This window comes from Mus musculus, chromosome 12 (genome assembly GCF_000001635.26).
Source record: "Mus musculus strain C57BL/6J chromosome 12, GRCm38.p6 C57BL/6J".
Lineage (NCBI taxonomy): Eukaryota > Metazoa > Chordata > Mammalia > Rodentia > Muridae > Mus > Mus musculus.
In genome coordinates, this window is record NC_000078.6 from 83,993,903 (window position 1) to 84,020,731 (window position 26,829).

The 26,829-nt window shown below is 46.4% G+C and overlaps 1 protein-coding gene and 1 long non-coding RNA gene across 4 annotated transcripts in view; one reads left to right on the top strand and one right to left on the bottom strand.

Annotated features, from left to right (window-relative positions):
- The first annotated feature begins 15,599 nt into the window (after positions 1-15,599).
- Acot1 (acyl-CoA thioesterase 1) lies at positions 15,600-23,768 on the top strand. Its single transcript, NM_012006.2, has 3 exons — positions 15,600-16,064; positions 20,477-20,679; positions 22,878-23,768. The coding sequence occupies exons 1-3, from the start codon at positions 15,608-15,610 to the stop codon at positions 23,475-23,477; spliced, it is 1,260 nt and encodes a 419-aa protein (NP_036136.1). The 5' UTR covers positions 15,600-15,607; the 3' UTR covers positions 23,478-23,768.
- A 656-nt stretch (positions 23,769-24,424) lies between these two features.
- Positions 24,425-26,829, bottom strand: part of Gm40474 — a 35,451-nt gene continuing 33,046 nt past the window's right edge. For 2 of the 3 annotated variants that reach the window (XR_872871.3, XR_003950094.1), the window contains exon 4: positions 24,593-25,604. This is a non-coding gene — a long non-coding RNA (predicted gene, 40474). Of the gene's footprint in view, positions 25,605-26,829 lie in introns of all 3 variants that reach the window. The other variant, XR_872870.2, reaches the window with a different exon arrangement.

The window sequence follows — 26,829 nt, forward strand, 5'->3', positions numbered from 1 at the left end:
GGGCCAGTGTTCCCACTCTTGTCATCCTTCCAGAAGTGGCTTTTGGGTGACTGTTCAGATACTTAACACACGTCTAGCAGCAGCGAAGAAGAGAAGGGGTTTTGTTTGTTTGGGTTTTTTTTTTTTTTTTATGCACACATCCAACAAGAACATCAATTTTACAAAGCAAACCAATGTTGGGAAGAGAACCTCTTGGTGTTTTGAGCTCTGTCATGGTGACATGAGGGGAGGATGAACATTTAGTCCAGGAGGCAGCAGAGCAGCTGGGGAAGGAAACAGAAGCCAGGAATCCCATGTGTGCCAACCTTCAGACCTGTCTTCGAGGCAGGGAAGAGGATGTGTGTGAGCAAACGCTCTCATTCCCGCACATTTAGGCCACAGCCACCTGCCAGTCAGAGAGTGGTCAGCACAGGAGGAGGGATTTCTTTACCCATTGCTAGGCTCATGCTTGATCCCCTATAACACAAGACAGGCAGTAAAGAGACGGCTATAGAACCCGAGTCAGAGTTATTATTTTTCATCACATGTGTGTCCGTGTGTGTCTGTGCAGGTGCCCACAGAGGCCACATGATTTCAGTTCCCCTGGAGTTGGAGTTACAGGTGGTTATGAGCTACCTAATATGGGTGCTAGGAACCAAACTCTGGTCCTCTGTGAGAGCTCGTAAGTGCTGAACCTTCTCTGCAGCCTCTGAACCATGTTTAATTAAACCATGTTTAATAAAAGGGTTGCATGAGCTGATTCAGTGGGAAATGGGACTGGCTACCAAGCCTGACAAATGAGTTCAATCCCTGGACCCCACCTGGTGGAAGGAGAGGACTGATTCCAGCAACTCGTCCTCTGACCTTCACACGGGCACCATGGCACACGCCTGCCCCCCAGTATACAGATGAATCATTTTTAAAAATTCAAACTGTTGCCAGGCGTGGTGGTGCACACCTTTAATCCCAGCACTCGGGAGGCAGAGGCAGGTGGATTTCTGAGTTCGAGGCCAGCCTGGTCTACAAAGTGAGTTTCAGGACAGCCAGGGCTACACAGAGAAACCCTGTCTCGAAAAACCAAACCAAACCAAACCAAACCAAACCAAACCAAACCAAACCAAACCAAATCAAAAACAAAAACAAAAACAAAACAAAACAAAAACCAACAATAACAAAAATCAAACTGTTGCATGGCATGAGAGCCTTCAGAAACTAAGACCCAGGTCTGGGGGGTGGGCAGAGGTGGCTCAGTTAAGAGCACAGTAAGCATGAGCCAGAGATCAAGGCAGATTCCTCTAATAAGCCTGAAAGTCATCAGGCTTTCTGCTTCGGGGTCCTGCCCTGAGTGCCTGCTCAGTGCTGGACTGTGTCCTGGAAGTGTTAGCCTTTTGCGTCCCACTCGACGGGCAAGAAAGACGCAACAAACCGGAATCTTCCACAGCAAAAGCTTTATTGCTTGCTTCTTCAGGAAGACCCCAAACCGGGAAAATGGCGCCGTTTTTATAGCCTGCAGCGTGACATTTCAGCACCTGATATGGCGTGACAGCTCCTGATTCGTTGCTCGCCCATCACCCCACTATTACACCTCGAGAATAGGAGTGACTAGGAGTGAGTTCACTCTCGCACCTGCGTACAAGGCTTGTTTACTAGTTAGGCACAGCGGAGGCCAGCGCCATCTTATAATGGTGATTGCTCTCGGCACGGCTCTCCACAGCGATTACTGGCGGCACGCACCTCGTGGCACGGCTCTCCACATTAGCCAAATAAACCCTTTCCTCCCTAAGTGCTTTTTGGTCATAGCATCTGTCACAGTGACAAAACTCAAACATTAGGTGGCAGAAGCTGGGAAGGTTAGCAGGGGAGGACAGTAGGACTGGCTGGTTATGGGTACAGTGGAAGTCTAGATTCTTGGGTTCTGTAGCACAGTATCTATCGCACAGATCGATTTTTGTTGTTGTTGCTGGAGATAATATTTTTGTTATTTTATGTGTTTTGCCTGCACATATGTCTGTGCACCACCTGCATGTCTGGTACCTGTGAAGGGCAGAAAGGGCATTGGATTCCCCTGGAACTTGACTTACAGATGATTATAAACTGCAATGTGGTTGCTGGGAATTGAACTCTGATCCTCTGGGAGAGCAGCCACTGTATTTAATCACTGAGTCATCTCTATAGACCTGGTGCTGGAGATCAAACCCAGTACGAGCAAAGCATAGAATCTACCATTATACCCTTATGGTGGTTTGAATAAGAGTGGCCCCATAGGCTCATAAATTTGAATGCTTAGTCATCAGAGTGGCACTACTTGAGAAGGATTAGGAGGTGTGGCCTTCTTGAAGTAGGTGGTCTTATTAAAGGAATAATGTCACTGGGGGTGAGCTTTGAAGTTCCAAAAGCCCAAGCCAGGCCCAGTGTCTCCTCTCTTCTTCTGCTGCTTACAGATCCAAGTGTAGAACTCTCAGCTATTTCTCCAGCACCCTGCCTGTGTGAGGTCGTGCCTCCTGCCATGATGATAATGGACTACGCCTCTGGAACTATAAGTATGCGCCAATTAAACGTGCTCTTTTATAAGAATTGCTGTGGTCATGCTGCCTTTTTACAATAACAGAACACTGACTAATACAACCCCCAAACTCCATAGTGTATTTCAAAACAGGAAGGATTTGAATATTTTCTTTTTCTTTCCTTTTTTGTGTGTGTGTGTGTGTGTGTGAGAAAGGTTCTACATTTTATTGCTGTTCAAACCACACCCCCAATTTAAACATAACTAAGTCCCCGGGTTAAGAATGTTGAGCTCCGTCTGGTAGGACGGATCGATCAACGTGGTTCAGTACAAACCCTCAGTCTTGCCATTGTGTGAATCCTTACAGACCCTGCTTACTTCTCCTCTGGCATCTCCTCTCAGAGTTGTACCTGATTTGGTTACCAGTTTCCACCTGAGTCCATTGAGGAATAGTGTGATTTTGCTTTGGTTTCTTGGTCAGGAATCTCTTGACTGGGAAAGTCTTGTGAGAAGACCTGGAGAGAAGCCGGGATGGGGAGATGGTGCATGACAGCAGAGGCTCCAGCTGGAAGAACACGCTGGAAGGATTTTGAATATTATCAGAGAAATGATAAATATTAGCAGTAACGAGTATAACAATTACACACTTGAACATTACACACATTACATATTCCTCATAAATATGCATAGTCATTATGTATCAAAAAGAATCTAAATCCACTGGGCATGGTGGTGCAGGCCTTTAATTCCAACTCTCCAGGCAGAGGCAAGTGGGTCTCTGTCAGTTCGAGGCCAGCCTGCTCTACAAAGTGAGCTCCAGGACAGCTAGGGTTATGTAGAGAGAGCCTGTCTCAAAAATTAAAAAAAAATGTTTTAAAGAAAAGAAAAGAATGTAGATCTACATTAATTTCTGATTTAGTCAATGAATGAATTAAAAATGATCAGTGTAACTTCATAGATGTGGAGGGGCAGGAACAGAACGAGGAACTGAGAAAAGCTTGGTGGGTGGTTATGTCTCCTTGGCCCTGTGTATGCTTGATGCTTCCTGTCTGTTTTGTCCTGTGCATACTTCATGCTTTGTGATCTCTTGGCTGAGGGACGTTAGAAATCTCCAGTGCAACACAGCAGAGGGGGACAGCTGAACTTGGATAGAACCCATATCAGACATAACTGGAGGTTGGCTCCTGCACTTATGTGTGTGTTTGCACATGTGTGCCTGCACACACAGACACACAGATACACGAACACACACATGCATGCACACACAATAAAATATCTCATAAAAAAAGAAACAGTCTGAGTTCTGAAAATCGGTGGGAGGTTTCCCCTACCTGAGAAGGCAGCACCCTCAAATGGATGCCCTGAGAGGAGGAGACTGCCCCCCTCTAGAACAACCTGTCTAGGGATGTGATATTTTAAAGATCATGGTAACTTTCACCCTGATTTGAAAAAAAAAAAAGCTAGTAAGTTTTGTTTTTTTTTTTTAAAAGATTTATTTATTACATGTAAGTACACTGTAGCTGTCTTCAGACACACCAGAAGAGGGCATCAGATCTCGTTACAGATGGTTGTGAGCCACCATGTGGTTGCTGGGTTTTGAACTCTGGACCTTCAGAAGAGCAGTCGGGTGCTCTTACCCACTGAGCTATCTCACCAGCCCCGCTAGTAAGTTTTAAGGCCTGGGAGAAAATAAAGTATTTCTAAAACACTCAGGTAGGCGCACCCGGCCATTCTGTGTGATGTCTAAGCCAGGAGGCTCACCTGCCAGGACTGTGCTAAAGTCAGGGAAATTTGACGCTCTCCCTTTCCTTCCTTCGTTTGCATTTGGTGCTCATCAGGACATTTTGATGCAGCAATACTTTGACAAGATGGTCTGAAAATCGGCTTTGTCTATTTGGTGGGAAAGAACAAGAGGCGTCGTCACCCAGGTGGAGCCTTCAGATTGCAATTCTTTCTCTGCTAGTGCTCAGCAGGGCATCAGATCTTTCGACAGAGACTGACAAAACTGGAAAGATGTGTTCTCCTGGCAGCAGGTTCAAGCCGAATTCTGTACCGCGTGATTGCCAAAGGAGCCTCATTTAAATGTAAGGAGAGGAACGAGCTGTGACAAGGCAAGCACAGATCCAAATCTTTCTCTATCAGACTTGAAGGCAGATGGTTTGGGGTGGTATAAAACAAAACAAAACAACAAAAAACAAAAACCCTGATATTGCAAGAGAACACTCGACCTGAGGAGAAAACTGGAGCTAGAGCTGGCAGATGGGAGATATGGGATGAGTCGTGTTTGCTGGCTGGTTTCTTGGCTTCACAGAAAGAAAACAGGACAGACTGTGAGCATCCATGAGACTCCCCCACACCACATTCTTAAGCTCTCCACTCCCACAGGAAGCTGAAGGGCACATTTGTTTAGTCCCTCTCCATAGGTTATCCCAGAGTGCCAGAGGGGAGAGGATGAAGCAGGTGTAGGCTATCAGCAACTGCAGGGCTGGGACCGAGAAGAGGCCCCGAGACTGTCTGGGACATCTAGTGCCACGCACAGCCTGACTGCATGAACCATTCACATGAAGGCAGAAGGACAGACAGATTAGACTGAGTTGGGACAGTCTTCTGGGGGGGAGGTCTCCTGGAAGGGGAGTTAGGAACTTGCTTTCTGTCTGATGACCATGGAGGCCACAAGGACCCCGATTCTAGGGGATGTGAGAACAGCTGCAGTCAAGGCACCAGGAATGATTAAAGGAGGCCTTGACATCAGTTCGAGGTGGCTGTCCCACTGCCCAGGTCACGCTTCACTCAGATGAAGAGAACGGACACTCCCGTTCCCCCACAGACTCACTGCCCCCTAGTTTCTGAATGTTTCCAGCAGAATGGTTGCTGGGGGTGGGGAGTGGGGAGCACAGGCCCAGTGTAAGCTGTTCCATTCTGTTCATATAACCAGTGCTGACCCGGGAACCTGGTCAGGCATCCTGACTTGGTAACATTACTCTGTTGATAAAAGTCACCGGAGTCACCTGATAGAGTCGCCCTCCCAACGTTCGGGCTGAGTTGGAACTGGGGCAAAGTTCATGGCAAGCTCTCAACTAGGTAACTTCTGTTCACAGCTCTGGGAAGTGAGCCAAGATCGGGGTTAGCTGCATAAAGTCTGTGCACCCTGGCAGCCAGCGGCTGTGTGGACAACCATACTGTCCATTTAAGCTAACCTCTTAAAGACAAAGAGCGAGGCTTTATAAAGTGAGAGACACAGAACTTCAATGTCTGCAATAGGAGAGTACTTACTTTCAGTGTTCCAAGTTTTAGCTGTCAACCCATTCCCAGTGAGGACAACGATGGGAAGTCAGGTCCTGGGCAGACATCCTTGCTTGTTATATCAGCAGGGAGGAAACCCATGATTGCTAACAGCCCAGCTATGCAGGTCTTCTGTATAGGTTACATCACTACACTGGCAGATTGGATAGGGGCTGTGGAAGAGGGGTTATGCTAATAATACAAACTGGAGTAATTCTTTACTGGTCCTGTTTATTTTGGGTTCTTAGATGCCACCTCTACCTGGGTACCTCTGTCTTCCCAAGCTTTGAGCATTTTTCTTCTGTTCTTAAAATTATACACACACACACACACACACACACACACACACACACACACTGTAGCTGTCTTCAGACAAATCCAGAAGAGGGCATTAGATCCCATTACAGAGAGTTGAAGCACTACAGGGTTGCTGGAAATTACTCTCAGGACCTCTAGAAGAGTAGTTGATGCTCTTCACCCCTGAGCCATCTTTCCAGCCCTCCTCTGTGGTTTTATTGCATTGATTTTCTATGACCTCAGCTTTTCATTATTCCTTGGATATGCCAAAGTAGTCAGGCTGGAGAGATGGCTTAATTTGATACCCTCTTCTAGCTTTGCACTCAAAAGCACAAACGTACACACAGCCACACAGATGCATATAAGAAAAAAAAAAAAGGACACAGAATAGCTGCATGGATTACAACACAAGGAAGAAAAAGTGCTCCCTACTAAACTTATTTGTGAAGAAATACTGTAGTGGTTTGAAGAAGAAGAGTCCTAGAGAGGCTCATGTATTTAAATACTTGGTTCCCAGTTGGTAGTACTGCCTGGAAAGGTTATCGAGCCTTTAGGGCCCTTGCTGAAAGAGCTACATCACAGAGGTAAAGTAACAAAGGGCAGGGCTTTGGAGGTTTATAGCAGGCCCTATTTCATGCTCACTCACTCTCTGATAAAGAAGCTATCGCCAAGCTTCCTGCTCTTGCCTTTCCTACCATTAATGATATCTAGCCCCGTGGAACCAAGAGCCAAAATAAACATTTCTTTAAGTTGCTTTTTATCACTTGACTGTCTTGGACCAACCAACCACCTAATATAATGACACAGAGACAATTATTATTATTTATTATAGCTCATGCCTTAGCTTAGGCTATTTCCCAACTAGCTCCTGTAATTTAATTAACTCATTATTCTGATCCAAGTTCTGCTACACGGCTCATTAGATACCTCTCCTTCAGGCTCCATACCTATTTCTTCCTCTGTGTCTGGCTGGGGAAATATTCCACCTCTCTCTTTCCCAGAGTTCCTTTCTCTGCCCAAAAGTTTCACCTATCCCTTTCCTGGCCTGCAATAGGTCACACATTTTTTATTAAACCAATCAGAAGGTGATTGAATTAGTTATTTACAAAACACAGAGACAGATGATGCTTCATAAAACAATTAAAAAAAGACAACTTTCACACAGTGCACAACACTCAACAGCTTTTGGTCATGATACTTTATCAGGTCACAAGAATAGTGATTAATACAGATACACTAGACAGAAAGCAAAAGGCTGTAGACTCAGAGTGAAAGATTGGGAAGTGCTGTTCCAACTGAATCTGAAAGCAAGCAGGAATTGCCAGACTTATACCTGTCAAAATACACTTCAAGATAAAAGCAGTAAGGACCAACAGCACAGATCATAAGCAGCAAAGAACCACTATATGAAGATATAACAATCTTAAAAACTGTTCTTTCACAATTTCATACATATTTATTATATTTCTTCTGACTATTCTCCTTTCTCCTTTTCCCTCACCCCAAGTCCCCTTTTTTCTAAATAACTCGAACTACTACTTTCATGTCTTTTTGTATGCATAGCCTGCTGCATTTACTTAGGGTTGCACCCACGAGCATGGGTTGAGGGTAAGCTACTTGATCAAAGGAAACTTACCGGTGACCATATAGTATGGAGAATCATGATTTTAATCTATCATCATTAACTGCTTATAATTTCTCATGGAGAAGTGGTGTATAATGGCTAGTCTTATGTCAACTTGACACAAGCTAAAGCCATCTGAGAGGAATGAACCACTGAAGTGGAATTTTCTGGTTTCTTTATAGACTCAGTTGTGTCATGTGTTGTTTTTCTGGAAGCTGCCTAGAAAAAGGACATGCTATGTTTTGCTAGAGTGGAGACTTCAGAGAACATGTAATGCTCACAAAGGGTATAAGTATAACCCAACAGACAGTGGATAACACTGTACGCATTGGTTCGCCTTGTCTCTCTTTGCCCGTCTTCATTGGGCTTTGCTGACGCTGCTCTTCACTGACAACACTGTGGCATTGGTTCACCTTGCTTTCTTCACTGATCATCATTTGTCGTGACTTGGTAGAGAGAACCGCACCAAAGAACTTCTGGTGGTATTCTGGCAGCTTCTTGCCGCTTCTGTGGACTCAGGCCTATTGGCAGAGCCTCACGGTTTCTTCTGGATCAAACTGCTGATTCGCGAACGGTGTTTGTGAATGGATCAAGCTACTGCTGCTGATTCCTGTGAACTGAACTGCTGATAATTCTGACAATGAAAACTAGAATTACCCCAAAAGCACTGTTTCTAATCAGGTCCACATCCTCCTTTGCCCTATTAACCTTTCCTTTCCACTACCTCTGGTGGGTGGTGGCCTAGAAGGGAAGTTAAAGCATTTAAGAACCCGTATTAAAGCAGTTTTGAAAAAATATAAGCCCACAAACCACACAATTTAAGAAAATGCCTCCATAAGATCTGACTTTAGGCAAACCTATCGGGAGGTTTCTTAAGTACTGATGGATGTGGGAGGGTCCAGACCATTGTGAGTGACTCTATGCATGGGTTGGTGGTCCTGAGTTCTAAAAGAAAGCAGACTGAGCAAGCCATGAGGAGCAAGCTAGTAAGCAGCACCCCTCCATGGCCTCTACATCAACTCCTGACACTAGGTCCTGCCCTGTTTGAGTTTCTGTACTGATTTCCAACAATGATGAACAATGTAAACCAAATAAACCCTCCCCCTGCCCCCGCGCAACTTGCTTTGGTCATGGTGTTTCATCAGAGCAATGGTAACCCTGACTAAGTCATGAGGGTTTATGAGCCCCCAGTACAGGGTGGAATATTGACAGGCCCAGTCTTCTGTAGACCTGTGTTACTGTGACTGTGAGTTCAAGAGCGCAGCATCCATGTCATACAGAAGACAACATTTCACAGTACACCTTTCCAACTCTGGATCTTACCTTCATCTGCTCCCTCTTCCATGCTGTTCCCTGAGCCTTAAAGAGGATTTATACAAATTCCTAGTTTAGGGCAGAGCATTCAACGGCCATTTCTTCTGAGCACTTTGACCAGTTATTCTTACACGCATTCACGAGACCGGCCAGGAAGAACGCAACAAACCGGAACCTTTTGCGGCAAAACTTTATTGCTTACATCTTCAGGAGCAAGAGTGCAAGAGAGCAAGAGCTCTATTGCTTACATCTTTAGGAGCCAGAGCGCAAGAGCGCTAGAGTGCAAGAGCCAGAGCAAGAGAGCAAAAGGAGAGAATGGCGAAACCCCGTCCCTTTTTAAGGAGAATTATTCTCCGCCTAGGACGTATTACTCCCTGATTGGCTGCAGCCCATCGGCCGAGTTGTCGTCACGGGGAAGGCAGAGCACATGGAGTGAAGAACTACCCTTGGCACATGCGCAGATTATTTGTTTACCACTTAGAACACAGGATGTCAGCGCCATCTTGCAACGGCGAATGTGAGGGCGGCTCCCCACAAGTTATGAATCGTTGAATTAACTGCCGCCCACTACAAACTTCTCTGTCCAAGACTGAGAGTGGCACTAATCTACAGATCTAAACAGACATATTCAGACTGACATGTCCATATAGCAAAACACCAATAGTAGGCTCTCTCCCAGGGCTTACAGCCTCCCCAGCCATGGATGTTTGCCTGAGTTAATAGTCCCAGGCCTGAATTTCCTCCTGCTGGGGGAAGCCTATGATACAACCTGAAAGCAGATAGTTTTTCTCATAAAATCCTGGCACTCTTGCATCAGTGGTCCCGTCTTATCTGACAGGTTAATGATGTGGCATGCAGGGTTCTCAGTTGTATAACATTATTGATGATGTTTCTCCCCATGTAGTCTGTATAGAACTTTACAACACTGTGATTGCTAACCAGCATTGAAGAAAGTTCTAGCTCAGTTCCAGTATGATTTTTCTATGTCCTGCAACCAGAACGTGTGACATCTTCAGCAATAAGATCTATCATCTAGTTCTTGTGGGGAACCAAGGGCAACAGCCTGTGTTGTTTTTTTTTTGGGGGGGGGCTCTGTGCCCTCTGTGGCTAACAAGTCATGTGAGAGAGGGAGGAACTGCAAACCAGGGCATTGAGTCTTTGACTTTTCTCTAGTTATGACTCACTTCTTCCCTTAGGGTTTCCCTGCTCCCTGAGAAACTATTGATGTTAGTAGCAGCAGGAGGAGGAGGGGGTGGAAGGGAAGAGGAAGAGGAAGGAAAAAAGCAAGTCACAAACCAATATTCACTGTAAACACTGATACAAAAACCCTCAACAAAATACTTGCAAATAAAATTCAATAGCACATTTAAAAGATCACGCATCTGCCGAGCAATGGTGGCAACTTTAGTCCTAGCATTCCACAGACAGAGCCAAGCAGATCTCTGAGTCTGAGAGCAGCCTGGTCTACAGAACAAGTTCCAGGACAGCAAGGGCTACACAGAGAAACCTTGTCTCAAAAACAAAAAACAAAACCCAACAAAACAAATAAAAAACCATGTATTATTATCAGCTGAATTTCATTTCCGGGATGGAAGAGTGGTCAAATACATGCAAATTATTGGATATAAGGCTGCACAAAATAAGAGTAACGATTACACAATCATTTTTCCAGATATAGAAAACATTTGATGAAATTCAACATCTTTTCAGTATGAAAATCCCAAGACGAGGTACAGAATTGTACTTGACATGACAAAGTCTATTCATGACAAATAGGCAGCAGTGCATTGCATGAGGAATCAGAGAGAGAATTTCCTCTAAAATGAGGGAAAGAGAATGGTGTCCTCCTCTTCCTGTTTTTATTCAATAGAGAACTTAGAATTTTAACTTTAATTTGAATGAGATACAAACATGAAAGCGGGAGTCGCATCTTCCTTAGATGTAGATCATGGGATTCTGTGCTTAGAACATCCTAAGGACTCTACTGCCAAACTCACAGACCAAGGAACACAGTCAGCAGAATAGCAAAGTATAAAGACAAAGTGCAAAAACCAAGGTCTCAGACAGGTAGTCCAGGCTAGCCCCAAACTCTTAATCTTCTTGCTTCTCGTTTGTGTTGTGGTGACAGCTGTGCTCAGTCTTGCCTGACAGTCAATAGGAGGTCAATAATGAGTCAACACTGAGCCTCCTTGGAGAAAAATTATGAAACTATTCTATTCTTAAAGGCGTGAGAATATTCCAGGTATAAAGCTAGGCAAGAAGAGAAACGACTTCTACAACAGACCTTTGAAAACACACTGAAGATAGAAGTTAAGGACACAGCAAGATAGAAAAGCCTGTGTGTTCATGGGTTGGGAGAATTAGTTTTGTTGCAGTAGTCTAGTCTAGAAAGTGATCTACTGATTCAATGCCATCTGCATCAGAATGACAGTGACACTATTCATACTGTTGGGTTTAGAGTGGAAGCCAAGAAAACTCATTTCAGATACCGAAACTTTAAAAAGAAAGCTTTGTTTTCTGATCACTCAGGGAGGTGGCCAGTTTGGGAACTAACCAAAGGGAGCTTGCACATCATTTTTAAAGGATGGGAACACAGAGTGAAGGAGGAGAGGCGAAAGCTGCAGTGTTAGTTTTACATTATGGATTAGGCAAGGGCCTTAACCAGGGCACCTGGCTTCAAGGTCCTTAATTCATTCTCCTAGATATTAGGTCCAGAGGTCAGGATGAAAGGAGACAAAGGTCAGCTGTATGTAGTTAATTAGGGCATAACAGGCGACTGGTTACATATTTTTATAATGCATGCACCTTGGTTTAGATAACAGCAATTTCTTTTTTTTTCTTTTTTCTTTTTGGGTTTTCGAAACAGGGTTTCTCTGTATAGCCCTGGCTGTCCTGGAACTCACTTTGTAGACCAGGCTGGCCTCGAACTCAGAAATCTGCCTGCCTCTGCCTCCCGAGTGCTGGGATTAAAGGCGTGAGCCACCATGCCCGGCTAGATAACAGCAATTTCTATAATCTTTACCAGTTAACTGACAATTAAAAAAAAAAAAAAAAAAAACAAGTGGGGAAGTGGGACAGGCGTTCCTTCCTAAGCCTGGGAACATGAACTTGTTTGACTTCGCCAGCAAGATGTTGTTGCTGTGATGTCTGAATTCAGACAACTATTTACAACAAAAGCTGGTGAGGGGTAGAAACATCTCCAGTTCCTTTGGGGCCTGAGACTTTGAATTTAGTTTCTCCCTTAGATTAAGTGGAGTCTGAAAACAAAATATTAGTACTTAGAATAGGTTTCATTTGCTTGTTCCCAGCAATACGACTAGGGAAAAAAAAATCCTTAAGAGCACAAAAGGTTCCAAATAACCGAAGCAATCGTAAACTAAGAGAAATCTTGGCAGCAACACAATGCAGTATTTTAAGACATATCATGGAGGGACTGAAGAGATGGCTCAGGGGTGAAAAGTACCAGATGCTCTTCCAGAGGATCTGGGTTCGATTCCCAGCACCCACAGGGCAGCTCGTAATTATCTGTAACTCTAGTTATGGATGCCCGATATCTTCTTCTTCTGGCCTCCTTGGGCACCATGCATGCCTGTGGTGTATAGACATCTATGCAGGCAAAACACCCACAAGCATGAAAAACCAGCTAGCCAGCCAGCCAAACAAACAAACCAAAGTCATCCAAACACACCAAATAAATTTACTTTAAATAGACCTACTATGGAGTCACAGTAACAAAACTGTACGGTACTGACATGTGAACGGACACACAGGCCGATGGAACAGGGCCTAATGCAGACGCTTGTCCAAAGAAAAGATTCCTAACCTGTGGTTAGGACCACAGATTTCAACCTAACCTCTTCAGTTACCGCTGGAGCTCCCAGTCTGGTCTCCATATTTCTACAACAGAGGTTGTCTCACTTGGCAGGCAGTGATTTACCCTAACATTTAGCCTCAAGAAATTTCAACCCTCTGCCAGCTATGGTGGTATAGCCCTATAATGCCAGCTATGGTGGGATAGTCCTATAATGCCAGCTATGGTGGGATAGCCCTATAATGCCAGCTATGGTGGGATAGTCCTATAATGCCAGCTATGGTGGGATAGCCCTATAATGCCAGCTATGGTGGGATAGCCCTATAATGCCAGCTATGGTGATATAGCCCTATAATGCCAGCTATGGTGGGATAACCCTATAATGCCAGCTATGGTGGGATAGCCCTGCAATCTCAGTATGTGGAGAGCAGGGGTTTGGAGGATCTAGTCTAAGGTTGTGAATGCATGCCCAACTTGGCAGCCCCAGTTAAATGAGAGAGATAAGAGAGATATTAATTTCAATTGTTCTCTCATTTATCATATCTGGCCAAGGGAGAGATAATCAAGTGTCTTAACCACAGTTCAGTTCGGAGATGGGGTGACCCAGATGTCACAATTTTTATACTTCAACATTTCCATATTGAACTCAGAACTGAAAGCCAGTGTCATTCATCTTGGATAAATTCAGGGGACTTCAGGGGCAAAAAAATCTGTAGGTAGTGAATGTCCTTAATTTAGGATAGCCAGAGAAATTAAGTGCTAGATCAGGGAAAGGATTTTATCTTTCCATGAAATCCTTACCGGAAAGGGGACAGAAAATAGTGCTTCAGTTTAATCCTGGAGACAGGTCATATATCTGGGTATTGGGCTCAGCCTACTTCTAGTCAGTGAAAACACTGGAATTTCTATCGTTTTACTGACCTCTCACGGGCATGGAGAATCTTCAGTGGCAACTGATTTCCTTATAGATATTGTACTCTTGACACTGGGCCTGAGAAGTAACTACATGTTCCAGGCTTTAAGATTAGAGCCTCGAAGTGTGAACTTGTGTTCAGTAGCCAGTCCCAGGCCATCGCCTTGGGTCCTTTTCCCTCTCGCACTAGAGAGTCATCTGTATGTCTCTTCACACCGTCTGGGGCATGATGGGAGGGGCAGAGAATCCGCTTTGTGCATTCTGCCTGCGCATTTCAATCTCTGTGTTGGGGTTTGGGGAGGCAGGAGCATTGTGTTTTCAAGCTCAGTGGCCCCCGAATGAGAGGCTACAGTTTCTTAGAAATGAAAGGAAATAAAACTTGAGACCTGTGATTCATGTAATGTATGTCAAATAGCCCAAAGAGTTGTTTGTGAGCTTTGAAACCTGGGGCTGAGAACATAGCAGAACAGACCAGGACATGCCGGGGCAGGCCCATCTCCCACCCCTCTGACCTAAGTTAAATGTTACAGGCTGCTGATGTTTAAATGGACCAATCATGTGAAACCGTGCCAATTCCTCCCCCAGCCCCACTCCTTTTCTATAAAAACCCCTAGCTTCCAAGCCTCGTGGTCGAATCCACTGTCTCCTGTGTGAGATATGTTTCGACCCGAAGCTCCGCCATTAAAATACCTCGTGTTGTTACATCAAGGTGTTGTGTTCTATTCGTGATTCTTGGGTGCACGCCGAATCGGGAGCTGAGTGGGGGTTTCCCCACAAGGTTCTTTTAGAAACAGGTACTCCAAATACCTGCAGCAGTTGCTTCATTCGCAGGAATGGGGAGAAAGGTCACTAAAACCTGAACCTGCAGAGCTGGGTTCAGCCAAGAAGAGGCACTGACTGGCAAGACACCACCACCAATGAAGAGTGAAATCAAGGGTATTCAGTCAACCTAACGCCTGCATTCTACACTTGTCTCTGGTTCACAAAGCTGCAGTTCCTGTCTGGAAGCCCTCTTCCCTTTAGGTCGGAGGACACAGTTCTGCAACAAATACTGTTGGTGTTTCTTTTTGTTCACAATCTTCCCGCACCTCTGTAAAAGAAAAACCCAAGAAAGAACAAACGAACAAACAAACAATCATGTAGTCCCTTTGTGAAGGGACTCCTGTCGCCCAGTTTGCGTGGACCACTTACTTCTGGTTAGAACTCAGATCTACAGACCCCCGGTGTTAGAAATCCAAACTGACTAGGACAGCAGTTAGATGTGTGAGCTAGGGGGTTAAGCGATGGGGTGTGTGTGGGGGGGGGGGGTGGGGGACTGGAGAGGACCGGACACTCCTCCCTCAAGTGAAGACCAGACTACCAGCAGTACATCCTTTTCTTTTTTAATAGCCCCAGCAGGCCTTTCAGATAAGGGAAACACCAGAAAATTGTGTGCTTTTGTAAAAGTCGTCAATATCCCAGAAGCACAAACTGCACCCAGTTCTTTAGATTCCGTAAACACTAAGCCATCCTGGAAAGAGAGATAGAGACCAAGAATTCGAGGGAAATTCTTGGTCAAAGACTGCCGGCTAAGAAGGAACCAGGCCAAGTGTGTCTCTTGGGAACCCTCTGAATTTCAACGAGGAACTGTAGCTTCTATTCTTTTCAGCTTTGGCTGTCATTGTGCTTTGATTTAGACACTTTGTGGACTCTCCAGCAGGTTCTTTGTTCTTAGCAAACATTCTTCCTTTCAATTGCGAAACCAGGATTTGCACAAAGAAGTCTCACAACTCTTAGGAGGTGTCTGTCTGAGGCCAACCAATGGGACTGCAGCGAGTGGTCCCGCCCGCAACTACTAACTACTCCAGGAGCCCAGGCCACCCTCCTCTTCCAGTCCAGCTCGAGATGGAGGCGACGCTGAACCTTGAGCCCTCGGGCCGCAGCTGCTGGGACGAACCGCTGAGCATCGCCGTGCGCGGCCTGGCCCCGGAGCAGCCCGTCACGCTGCGCTCTGTCCTGCGCGACGAGAAGGGCGCGCTCTTCCGAGCCCACGCGCGCTACCGCGCGGACTCCCACGGCGAGCTGGACCTGGCGCGCACGCCCGCGCTGGGCGGCAGCTTCTCGGGGCTCGAGCCCATGGGGCTGCTCTGGGCCATGGAGCCCGATCGGCCTTTTTGGCGATTGGTCAAGCGCGACGTGCAGACGCCCTTCGTGGTGGAGCTGGAGGTGCTGGACGGACACGAGCCCGACGGCGGGCAGCGGCTTGCACATGCGGTGCACGAGCGTCACTTCTTGGCTCCGGGGGTGCGGCGCGTGCCCGTACGAGAGGGCCGGGTGCGCGCCACGCTCTTCCTGCCCCCAGGTGAGCAGCCCTCCACATTCCCTTTGCTCAAAGTTCCCTTGTGGGTTTTTTTGTTTTTTTGTTTTTTGTTTTTTGTTTTTTTTTGAGACAGGGTTTCTCTGTATAGCCCTGGCTGCCCTGGAACTCACTCTAGACCAGGCTGGCCTCGAACTCAGAAGTGAAGAAAAGGGTAGCTCCAAAAGATCTAGGACTCGGTGGGAAGGAGACAGGATTGGACTGGAAGGAGCCTGTTATGGTGATGCTGTTTGCCTGAAGCTGGTCCTTCAATTCCGCTGCTAAGTTACAAGACTAATGCCACTAGTAAGTTTTAAGGAAAGGGACAAGACCCTTGTAACAATAAAATGAAAAGTAGCAGTTATACACCCGGTGTGGTTGGTGGACAACCTTTGATCCCAGTACTGGGGAGGCAGAGTTACTGGGATCTCTGAGTACCAAGCCAGCTACAGAGTGTGTTCTGGGACAAACAGGACTAACTAAAAATCAAACAAACAAACAAAAAATCCTATCTCCAAATCAATAGCCATCTTTAAATATTTTTTTAAATGTTAATCCATTTTGAACTGTGCAGAAGGTTGGGACACCAAAGCAAAAGGCTGCCTTGACATCGGAGCCCCAAGCCAGTCTGGTCAACAAAGCAAAACCCCTTTTCAAAACAGGGGTCGTTTCTTCCTTCTGCAGTTTTTCTTTCCATTGCACTCTAAGACTTACATAGACTAGGAGGGAGGCCTTTCCTGTAGACCAGCAATAGGAGATTGTTTTGCCTCTTTAATAACCAAAGACAAGTGCAAAAGCAACATGCAAAACTAAACTACAGAGCCAGGCAGTGGTGGCGCATGCCTTTAATCCCAGTACTTGGGAGGCAGAGGCCAGCAGATTTCTGAGTTCGAGGCCAGCCTGGTCTACAGAGTGAGTTCCAGGACAGCCAGGGCTACACAGAGAAACCATGTCTTGAAAAATCAAAAACAAACAAACAAAACAAAAACCCTAAACTATAGGATATATTGTGCAGCTTCAAGAGTGACAAAACTTTCAAAGCCTGCCATTTCCAACTAATGTCAATTTTGCTTGGAGGAAATGCCACTCAACACACCGCTAGAGAGAGTGGAAGTGTTTTTTCAGTTACTCTGGGAAGAATTAAGTTTTTAGCTAGGTAGATGAATATGTAATTCTGCCCTATTTTGTGACATGTCTGCCCCAGAAAGTACATTGCTTAAAAATAGTCCAAACGCCCCCACTATTGGAGCTATGAATAAATCGAGTTGAATCTCTAGAAGTCGGAGTAATTGACCCACAGCTGCCTGAATCTTTTGCTCAACCTAAGCTGAGATCACAGGGAAGCAAGCTCTGCAATCGCTGGTCATTCCCCTAGTGTTCACCAGCAGAGAGCCACAGCAGTGGGCAAAAGCAGCAATTGGTGGCATCCTCTAGTGTCACTGTCAGGAAGGTCTTGGGCATCAGGTCCCTTCACTTCTGGCCAATGTTATATCCGTAAGTCTAAGACCCTCGATAGAACTGGCAGCTGTCTGGAGTCTTCTGGTGACCAGCACTCCGGAGCTTCGAGCTTTCAGTCTTCTTTAGCGTCGACTCCCTACTCTCTCTTGCCATCTCCTTATTTCCACTTTTATTCTTTCCCTGGCTCTGCTTAAATCATTGGTTGTTTCTTCATCCGGCTGTCTGAACTCTTTCACAGCCCAGTGACTGTTGCCATGACAACTTGGGAAGCCTGCCCTTTGCCAGGGCTATGCTCAGAGGAGGAGTTGCAGGCTGACACCGTGCCAGTTGCTTGGAAGCTGAGATATCCATTCAGGAACTGGGTGCCAGGTGCTGGGCACACACCACCTCACAGGACTGCTGAGGGGCGAGAGCAGCAGCCTACCTTAGGGGCTTCAGGGCTTGGTCTGCTAAGTGCTCGGCTATCAAAGCTGCAGCTCTGCCTTTTCTCCCTCTCTGATTCCTGTTGTCTCTGTTACCAGCTTAGCCTACATAGAGAGCAGGCAAGAAAAGAGCATGCAAGAGAAGCCTTTGCCTAATGTTGGTGCGCTGGGGGTGGGTGGGGGGAGCATTAAAAAAAGAGTGTCTCCTGGAGGACTTGCTGAGTAGCCTGTTCACATAGTTAAAGTTCATTTGATCAGTTACAACCTAGCCTCTTAGCTCCAATCACAACCACTGAGATTTGTGTTTTAGACCAAACACAGATTGACCTCCAGGTACAACTACCAGGTTAGCAGGAGAAGTGCTTCCCATCCCCCCCCCACCCCCCACCAAACACACACACACAACACACACACACACACACACACACACACACACACACACACACACACCAAGGTGGAAAAAGAAAAGGTCTGGTGCAAGTTGTTTCAAAGGGCCCTGACCACAGCTACACCTCCAGGAGCAGTGCTGCCCAGCCAGTCTTTGTGTAGCCATCATGGAATGTTCAAGACGGTGCTGGCACAGGGTAGGCTACCTGTTAGACCATTATTCCTTTTGTTCATGGTGGCCAAGACTGCAAAGAAGAGTTCAATTGCAGTTGACTAGGAAATCAGATTCCCCTATCCCTTATATCTTAGACACCAGGAGAAGAACACCAAGTTTACATTCCTCAATATAAACTTGAGGAACTTCTTAATAGTAAGATCAGTTTTAACAGACTTAAACAGTGCTTATCACGTGCCCATGCCCACAACACAGGTGGACACCGCCCCCCCCCCCCATCTGTCTCTAGTCACTAAGATAGAATTCATGAAGTAGGCAGGCTAAAATACTTATTTAGTGTGTGTATATGTGGGGTACATGTGTGGATGTCAGAGTACAGTTCAAATGAGTTCTCATCTTCCACCATGTGGGTCCTGGGGATTGAACTCAGGACATCGGGTTTGACAGCAAGTGCCTTGTTAGCTAAACACAAACAATGTAAGGCACACACTTAAGAGGCGATGACACAAAGGGACATCAGCACATAAAACCCACAGTGGTGTAGAAAAAGGGACTGGCCACAGTGGGGCTTTCTGGTGCCCATGAAGTGTCTGCTGAGAGCCTACGTCAGGGCTCTCTAGAGGATTAGAATCGACAGAAGTTCTATTGTGCAAAGGGGTTTATTAGATTCGCCATGGGCTATGCACTCTGATAACGGCCATTTGCACTTGAGAGGCTGAGAACATAGTTATTGCTCCCCACAGCCACTGCATGCCTCCGCCATCCCAGTGTGACCGTGGAGGCCTGTAGAATTCCTCGAGAGCTAGGTTGGAAGGCCAAAGAAGCTGGGTTTCCAGCGTCAGCCAAGATGACAGCAAACAGGGTGGATTGGCTTACCCAGCAAACAAGGAGCACACAAACCAGGCCTTTCCTCAGACTGCTTGGTGTCTGGACTGCCAGCAGAAGGCGCTGCCCACCCTGGGAGGAGGGGCTTTTCTCCTCATTTAATCCATTCTGGAAATGCCCATGGGTGTGGCTCATTGATTCTAGATCCAATCAATTTGAAATCATGATTAACCGTAGCAATGGGTTATTGTTTAATTTGGACATACAAAAGATAACCCCTCTTATACAAATTGTGGAAATATTTAAGACACACACACACACAAATGCAGAATGAACATGCAGCCTTTTGAGTCTCTGTCCCTTCACTTAGCAGAATGCATTTGAGATTCATGGGGTCTTCTACCCATCAGGCCTTTCTGTTTCCTCATACTGCACCACCCTATGGATGGAACACGGTTTGTAGCCATTCACCGGCGGAGGGACGTTGTGTTTGTTTGCAGTCTGGCGATTATGACTAACATGGCTACGAACACTTCGTGTTTGTGTGTGAACACAGGTTTCATTTCATTTCTCATTCATACTTCAGAGAGAAAGGACTGTCTTACATAACCATATATAAGGTTGTGTGTAGGTTGGACTTTGTGAGCAACAGCCGGCTGGTGTCTACACAGTACAGTGTTTTGTGTTACACCAGCGTCATGTGATGGTTCTGCTTGCTGCATATCCTCAGTGACAGCTGGCATTGTCTGGTTTGGGAGACAGAAAGGGACAGTGTTTTTATTGTTGTTATTATAAGGGTTGCCTGTTTGTCTGTGTATGTGTGTTTGGGTCACACATGCTAGGCACCCCATTTTTTCCCTTAACTTCTAAATGTCCCTTTAATGCCTTTGTAAACACTTATGGAGCTTTGAGGTTTTAGGTATGAAGGGGGTGTAGATTTAGCCCAGGCTACCCTCCAGATGCTTGAAGGCAGAACTCTTTCAGCACATTTCACGGTCTGTTCAAAACCTTGTCCTCGTCACAGAAGCAGGAAGCACCTTTGATGCCAGTGCAAACAGCTCTCAGTAACATTTAGTTTTGTTTTGTGTTGTTTTGTTTTGTTTTGTTTTGTTTTGTTTTGTTTTGTTTTGTTTTGTTTTGTTTTTCTGCAGAACCTGGACCCTTTCCTGGGATCATAGACCTTTTTGGAGTTGGAGGTGGCCTTCTGGAGTATCGGGCGAGCCTGCTGGCTGGGAAGGGCTTTGCCGTCATGGCTCTGGCTTATTACAACTACGATGACCTCCCCAAGAACATGGAAACCATGCACATGGAGTACTTTGAAGAAGCCGTGAACTACCTGCGCAGCCACCCCGAGGTGAGGTCCCCTCAAGTTTTATTGGCCCCCTATCAGAGTCTCATGTGTGTGTTTCATTCCACAGAATGAGCAAACTGATTACAGCCTCCATCTCTTTATTCCCCAAAGAGCCCAAGGCGATTTGAGATCCCTGGGTTTGATACAAATAAAGAGAAAGAAAAAAAAAACTGTAGAGCCGTTTCCAGCCAGTACTCTTTCATATGATATGCTCGGCAGCTCTCTGCTGCCTGTGTCACCGCGTCCCCCTGTCCCTGTGTTCCCATGTCCCTTCATCCCTGTGGGAGGCACAGGGTGAACTATGTAAGAGTGACTTAAGAATCAACAGCAGGAGACCAGAGTGCTCTGAGCTTTCTTGGTTCAGCATAGCACAGGCTGGGCTGGCAACTCTTGCTCATTTTATAGTTTTATAATCAGACATGGACGTGGTTGGAAGCATTGATGCTCTTAGAGAAGCGGAGCCTGTGAGGGTGCATCTAGAGAGAAGTCTGAGTTCAGAGGTCTGATTTTGCCAGTTTCCCATTCCGTGACTTTGACATTTCTGTTTTCTCCCTTGATAAGTAGATATTCTAGTTTCATTTTTGTTGCTGTGAGTAAAGATGAAAATACCCCCAACAAAAGCAACCTACAGGGAAAGGGCTTGTTTTAACTCACAGTTCCAGCTTATACTCCACCAAAGCCAGCAAGTCACAGAGGCAGAGTGTGAATCATGTCACATTCACGGTCAGGATGGGAGAGCCCAGAATCTGAGCGTGCTAACACTCAGCTCTTCCAGTTTTATATAACCTAGGGCTTGGACCAGGAAATAGTGCTACCTGCATTCATGGTGTATATCCCCACCTCAATCAATGAAACTAAAAAATTCCCTCAAAGGCAAGTCTTTAGGCTGACCCAGCCAAGGTTCCTCACTGAAACTCCCAGGGGAGTCTAATTGTGTTGAGAACTAAAACTTGATGATTGGTTGGCTTCTATGAGATGTCAGCCAAATGGCCTTTTGCTTATAGCCCAGAGGACACTGGGACTCAGGACAGGAGCAGTCCTCGTGGACAGTGCCACCCGAAGGCACCCAGCAGGGAATGGAGAAAGGAGAGTACAACAAGCACTGTCTTAGTCAGGGTTTCTATTGCTGTAACGAAACACGACGAGAAAGCAAGTCGGGGAGGAAAGGGTTTATTCAGCTGTCACTTCATCACTGAAAGAAGTCAGGACAGGAACTCAAATCCAACAGGAACCTGGGGGCAGGATCTGATGCAGAGGCCATGGAGGGGTGCTGGTTGCTGGCTTGCTCCTCATAGCTTGCTCAGCCTGCTTTCTTATAGAACCCAGGACCACCAGCCACTGGTGGCACCACCCACTGTGGGCGGGGCCCTCCCCCATTGACCACTAATTAAGAAAAGGTCTTATAGCTGGATCTCATGGAGGGGTTTTTCTCATTTGAAGCTTCTTTCTTTCTGATGACTCTAACTTGTGTCAGTTTGACACACAACCAGCCAGTACAGCATCTTCCCATAGCTTTTGTAGGGAACCAGGGCAGGGAACAAAGTCTTAGCTAGCACAGCTGGGGGCCCAGGGCTGTGAGAAAACAGAAGAGCCCAGAGCAGGGAGGACCCAAGGAGGACCAGCAGAGAGGTTTACAGGGAAGGAGGCTGGAAGTATGTGTGGGAGGCCATCCCTGGAGAAAGATAGTGGGCAGCATCCCAGACACAGCCAGAGGGTGGCCGCTGAGATCATGTGGTCCTCTGAGAGCCTGAGCCTCCAGGAACAGAGGGCCTGGGGAGGGAGGAGGCTTTCTTGCTGGAGCTTCTGTTTTCTCACTGCAGTATGGAGAGCTGAGGGGAGGGGCATGCATGCGGGGTGGGGGTGGGGACCAAAGAGTCTGAGGAGGTAGGAGAGGATGTGGGGGAGGGGGCTCCTTTGGAGAAAGTGGAAGGCAAAATACCAGTGATTGTGGCAGAATTGAAAGGCCACATCGGTGCTCCTGTCCAGTGAGAGATCAGACAGCAGGAATGTGTGTTTTCCTTAGTTTCTTGGGTCCATTGCCTCAACAGTTTAGTGGCCAATGTAGCTCCATTCCTCCATGGTGGCTTTGAAAAGAAAATGCTGATGTTGGCCCAGGGTTATTTGACTTTCTGGCTAGGTCTACTCACTGCTCAATACTGTTCCTGGACTAAATCTCCATTTTTCATTTGTTTCTTTCTCAGGTAAAAGGACCTGGAATTGGGCTGCTTGGGATTTCCAAAGGGGGTGAACTTGGCCTTGCTATGGCCTCCTTCCTGAAGGGCATCACAGCTGCTGTGGTCATCAATGGCTCCGTGGCTGCTGTTGGGAACACCATCTCCTACAAGGATGAGACTATACCCCCTGTGACTATCCTGAGAAATCAGGTCAAAATGACCAAGGATGGCCTCAAGGATGTTGTAGATGCTTTGCAAAGCCCTCTGGTAGACAAGAAGAGCTTCATTCCCGTGGAAAGGTCTGACACGACCTTCCTGTTCCTCGTAGGTCAGGACGACCACAACTGGAAGAGCGAGTTCTATGCTGATGAGATCTCCAAACGCCTGCAGGCGCACGGGAAGGAGAAGCCCCAGATCATCTGCTACCCAGCAGCAGGGCATTACATCGAGCCCCCTTACTTCCCGCTGTGCAGCGCTGGCATGCACCTCCTGGTGGGTGCCAACATCACCTTTGGAGGGGAGCCCAAGCCTCATGCCATGGCCCAGTTGGATGCATGGCAGCAGCTCCAGACTTTCTTCCACAAACAGTTGGGTAGTGAGTGTTTGCATGTGTCTCCTAAAATATAACCTATTATATGATGGTTTGGAGGTTGGGGAAAGGTACAAATACATTGTAAGAATATCATTTCAGATGACTTCATCTGAACATAAAACTGCTTTAGATTTACATTTAAAAAAATTGATATAATTATCAAAATAGTGCTGATTCAAGGGCTGGGAATGGAGTTTCATTGTCAAGTCCTTGACTGGCGCATGCAGGATCCTGGGTTCAATCCAGCTGCGAGAAATAAAGCACGTTCTATGGAAACTGGAGCTATCCAAGAAAAGTGCCAGGAATAAAAAGGAACCATGATTAAACACAGTTGTGTAACCGAAAATTGTGTCCTTCAATCTTGGGCCAGTGTTCCTGCTCTCATCTTCCCTCCCGAAGTGGCTTTGGGTTGACTTGGGGGCCTCCTTTTCAGATGCCTAATACACATATAGGCTGCAGCAAAACTAAAATTCTTTCCTTCCTTCCTTCCTTCCTTCCTTCCTTCCTTCCTTCCTTCCTTCCTTCCTTCCTTCCTTCCTTCTTTCCTCTCTCTTTTTCTTTTTTTCTTTCTTTTTCCCTCCCCTTTTCTCTTTCCTTCCTTCCTTTCTGTCTGTCTTTATTTCTTTTTTTCTTTCTTTCCTTCTTCCTGTGTGCACATCAACTTTCCAAAGCAAACCAACGGTGGGGAGAGAACCTCTTGGTGTGATGAGCTCTGTCATGGCGACACAAGGGGAGGAAGAACATTTAGTCCAGGAGGCAGCAGAGCAGCTGGGGAAGGAAACAGAAGCCAGGAATCCCATGTGTGCCAACCTTCAGACCTGTCTTCGAGGCAGGGGAGAGGATGTGTGTGAGCAAACGCTCTCATTCCCGCACATTTAGGCCACAGCCACCTGCCAGTCAGAGAGTGGTCAGCACAGGAGGAGGGATTTCTTTACCCATTGCTAGGCTCATGCTTGATGCCCTATAACACAAGACAGGCAGCTAAGAGGAAACATAAACTCGTTTAATAAAAGTGATACGAGAACCTTCAGAAGTGAAGTCTCAAAGTCGTATGGAAACGTGTGTGTTTTAATGCTCAGTTTGATGGAAAGTGCATAGTTGAGACACATTTGCGGAAAAGGAGTATGACCTGGTGGTAATCAAGTGGGAGGCGAGGGATTTAGGGAGGAGTCTTTGTTAGGTTTCTATTGCTGTGTTCAAACATCATGACCAGAAGCAGCCCGGGGAGTTTACTTGGCTTACACTTCCATACCCCTCAGTCCAGCATGAAAGAAGTCAGAGCAGAAGCTCAAAGGCAGGAGGAGCCTGGAGGCAGGAACTGAAGCAGAAGTTATGGAGGAACGCTGCTCCCTGGCTTTCTCTTTATGGCTTATTCAGCCTACTTTCTTAAAATACCTGGGAACACCTGACCAGTAGAGGCATCACCCAAAGTGGAGGAGGAGGAACAAGAAGAGGAGGAGGAGGAGGAGGAGGAAAAGGAGGAGTAACCCCCAGATAATTTGATGGAGACATTTTCTCAGCTGAGGTCCCCCTTTCCCAGATAACCTTGGCTTGTGTCGAGGCAGCAAACAAAGCAAAATCCACAACCAGCACAGAACACATGCTCAGATTCTTTTCTGGTTCTGTGTCCAGGTAAGGAAGATTCCTTCGCCCTCTCTCTTCCCACCAGCCTCCCCACCTTCCTAAGTAGGGTTTTTCTCTGTTATAGTCCAGGTTGGACTGGAACCTGACACCCTCATGCCTCAGTTTCCCAAGCCTCGAGATGACACGGATGTATTACCAATGCCGACGAGAGGTTCCTTTCCTTGGGTTTTTTCTTAATGAGGTCCCTTTGGTATAGGGAAGGAACTTGGAAACAAGGTCTTGTGACATGCACAGAGAGAAGTATGGGGGAAGGTCACAGTAGAATAGCCTACACCCCATCCACCATCTGCCAGGAAAAATTCTACCCACAGCTGTATCCAGGACACATTCATTGGGACTTCTACCCACTGGGCTCTAAGGAGCTTCTGATAGAGCAAGGCAGCAACATCTGAGGGCGTTCTCCTGGTCGAGGCTGGCAGTTGGCTCTGCTGCAGTTTCTCTGTAGCCCATGTACTGGGTACAAGCATTTTCCAAACCATGATTTCTCTAAAGTCTCCTTGAGGCTTTTCAGGTTCAGGCTGTAGAAGTTTGGGGAGAAAGGGCAATTTTAGTTTTCAGTATTTTTACGACAGAAAAGTGTGTGTATGTGTGGGGGGGAACTGGGTATATTAGAACAATAGCCAGGTTTGGGGGGAATACTAGAGAATAAGTGCCATGCAGATAGTAGGTAGCCTAGTATTTGATGCCCACGGGGCTCTGCTACATAGTCTTTGTCCCTCCCTCTCTCCCTTCTTCCTTCTTGCAATCCTCCTGCCTCAGCCTCCTGAGCACCGGGGAAGTAGACATGCCTTAAAAAACATAATACAGTTTTATTAATGATGAGAGGTTATTTAATAAGTCACTGTCCCTCTAACTTATTTAATTCTTACTCAGCAATTAAAATTCAATTACTCATGAGTTTTTCATGAGGCACTAAAGAAAGCTAGGGTTTGTTTGAAATAGCTGGAAAAGTATCAAACTCATCAAAGCAGTTAAAAACAAACAAACAAACAAACAAACAAACAAACGGATATCAGAGAGACATCCGAATACAGATGGTCTGTGGAGCCTCTGAGGACACATTGAGGCTCTCAACAGCCTGCATGGTGACAGACGGGAGGACTAGGGAGTTACCTCACTTTATGTTAATGTATGGCAAAATTTGGGCTAGAAAAAAATTAATTCAAATCCATTAAATACCATATCCATTGAATACAAGCATATAAAAATGTACAGATTTCCTTCTCTGGGTTGGGTATCTTGATTGATACCATTCTCACGAAGACAGAAGGATAGATTAGACTGAATTGGGACAGAGTCTTCTGGGGGGTCTCCTGGAAGGGGAGTTAGGAACTTGCTTTCTGTCTGATGACCATGGAGGTCACAAGGACCCCGATTCTAGGGGATGTGAGAACAGCTGCAGTCAAGGCACCAGGAATGATTAAAGGAGGCCTTGACATCAGTTCAAGGTGGCTGTCCCACTGCCCAGGTCACGCTTCACTCAGATGAAGAGAACGGACACTCCCGTTCCCCCACAGACTCACTGCCCCCTAGTTTCTGAATGTTTCCAGCAGAATGGTTGCTGGGGGTGGGGAGTGGGGAGCACAGGCCCAGTGTAAGCTGTTCCATTCTGTTCATATAACCAGTGCTGACCCGGGAACCTGGTCAGGCGTCCTGACTTGGTAACATTACTCTGTTGATAAAAGTCACCGGAGTCACCTGATAGAGTCGCCCTCCCAACGTTCAGGCTGTGTTGAAACTGGG

Bases quoted from the DNA above. Each gene is read 5' to 3' on its own strand.
- Acot1 (NM_012006.2), top strand. From the start codon at position 15,608: ATGGAGGCGACGCTGAACCTTGAGCCCTCGGGCCGCAGCTGCTGGGAC. The intron at 16,065-20,476 runs GTGAGCAGCCCT...GTTTTTCTGCAG, and splicing joins CACGCTCTTCCTGCCCCCAG to AACCTGGACCCTTTCCTGGG. The intron at 20,680-22,877 runs GTGAGGTCCCCT...TTTCTTTCTCAG, and splicing joins ACCTGCGCAGCCACCCCGAG to GTAAAAGGACCTGGAATTGG.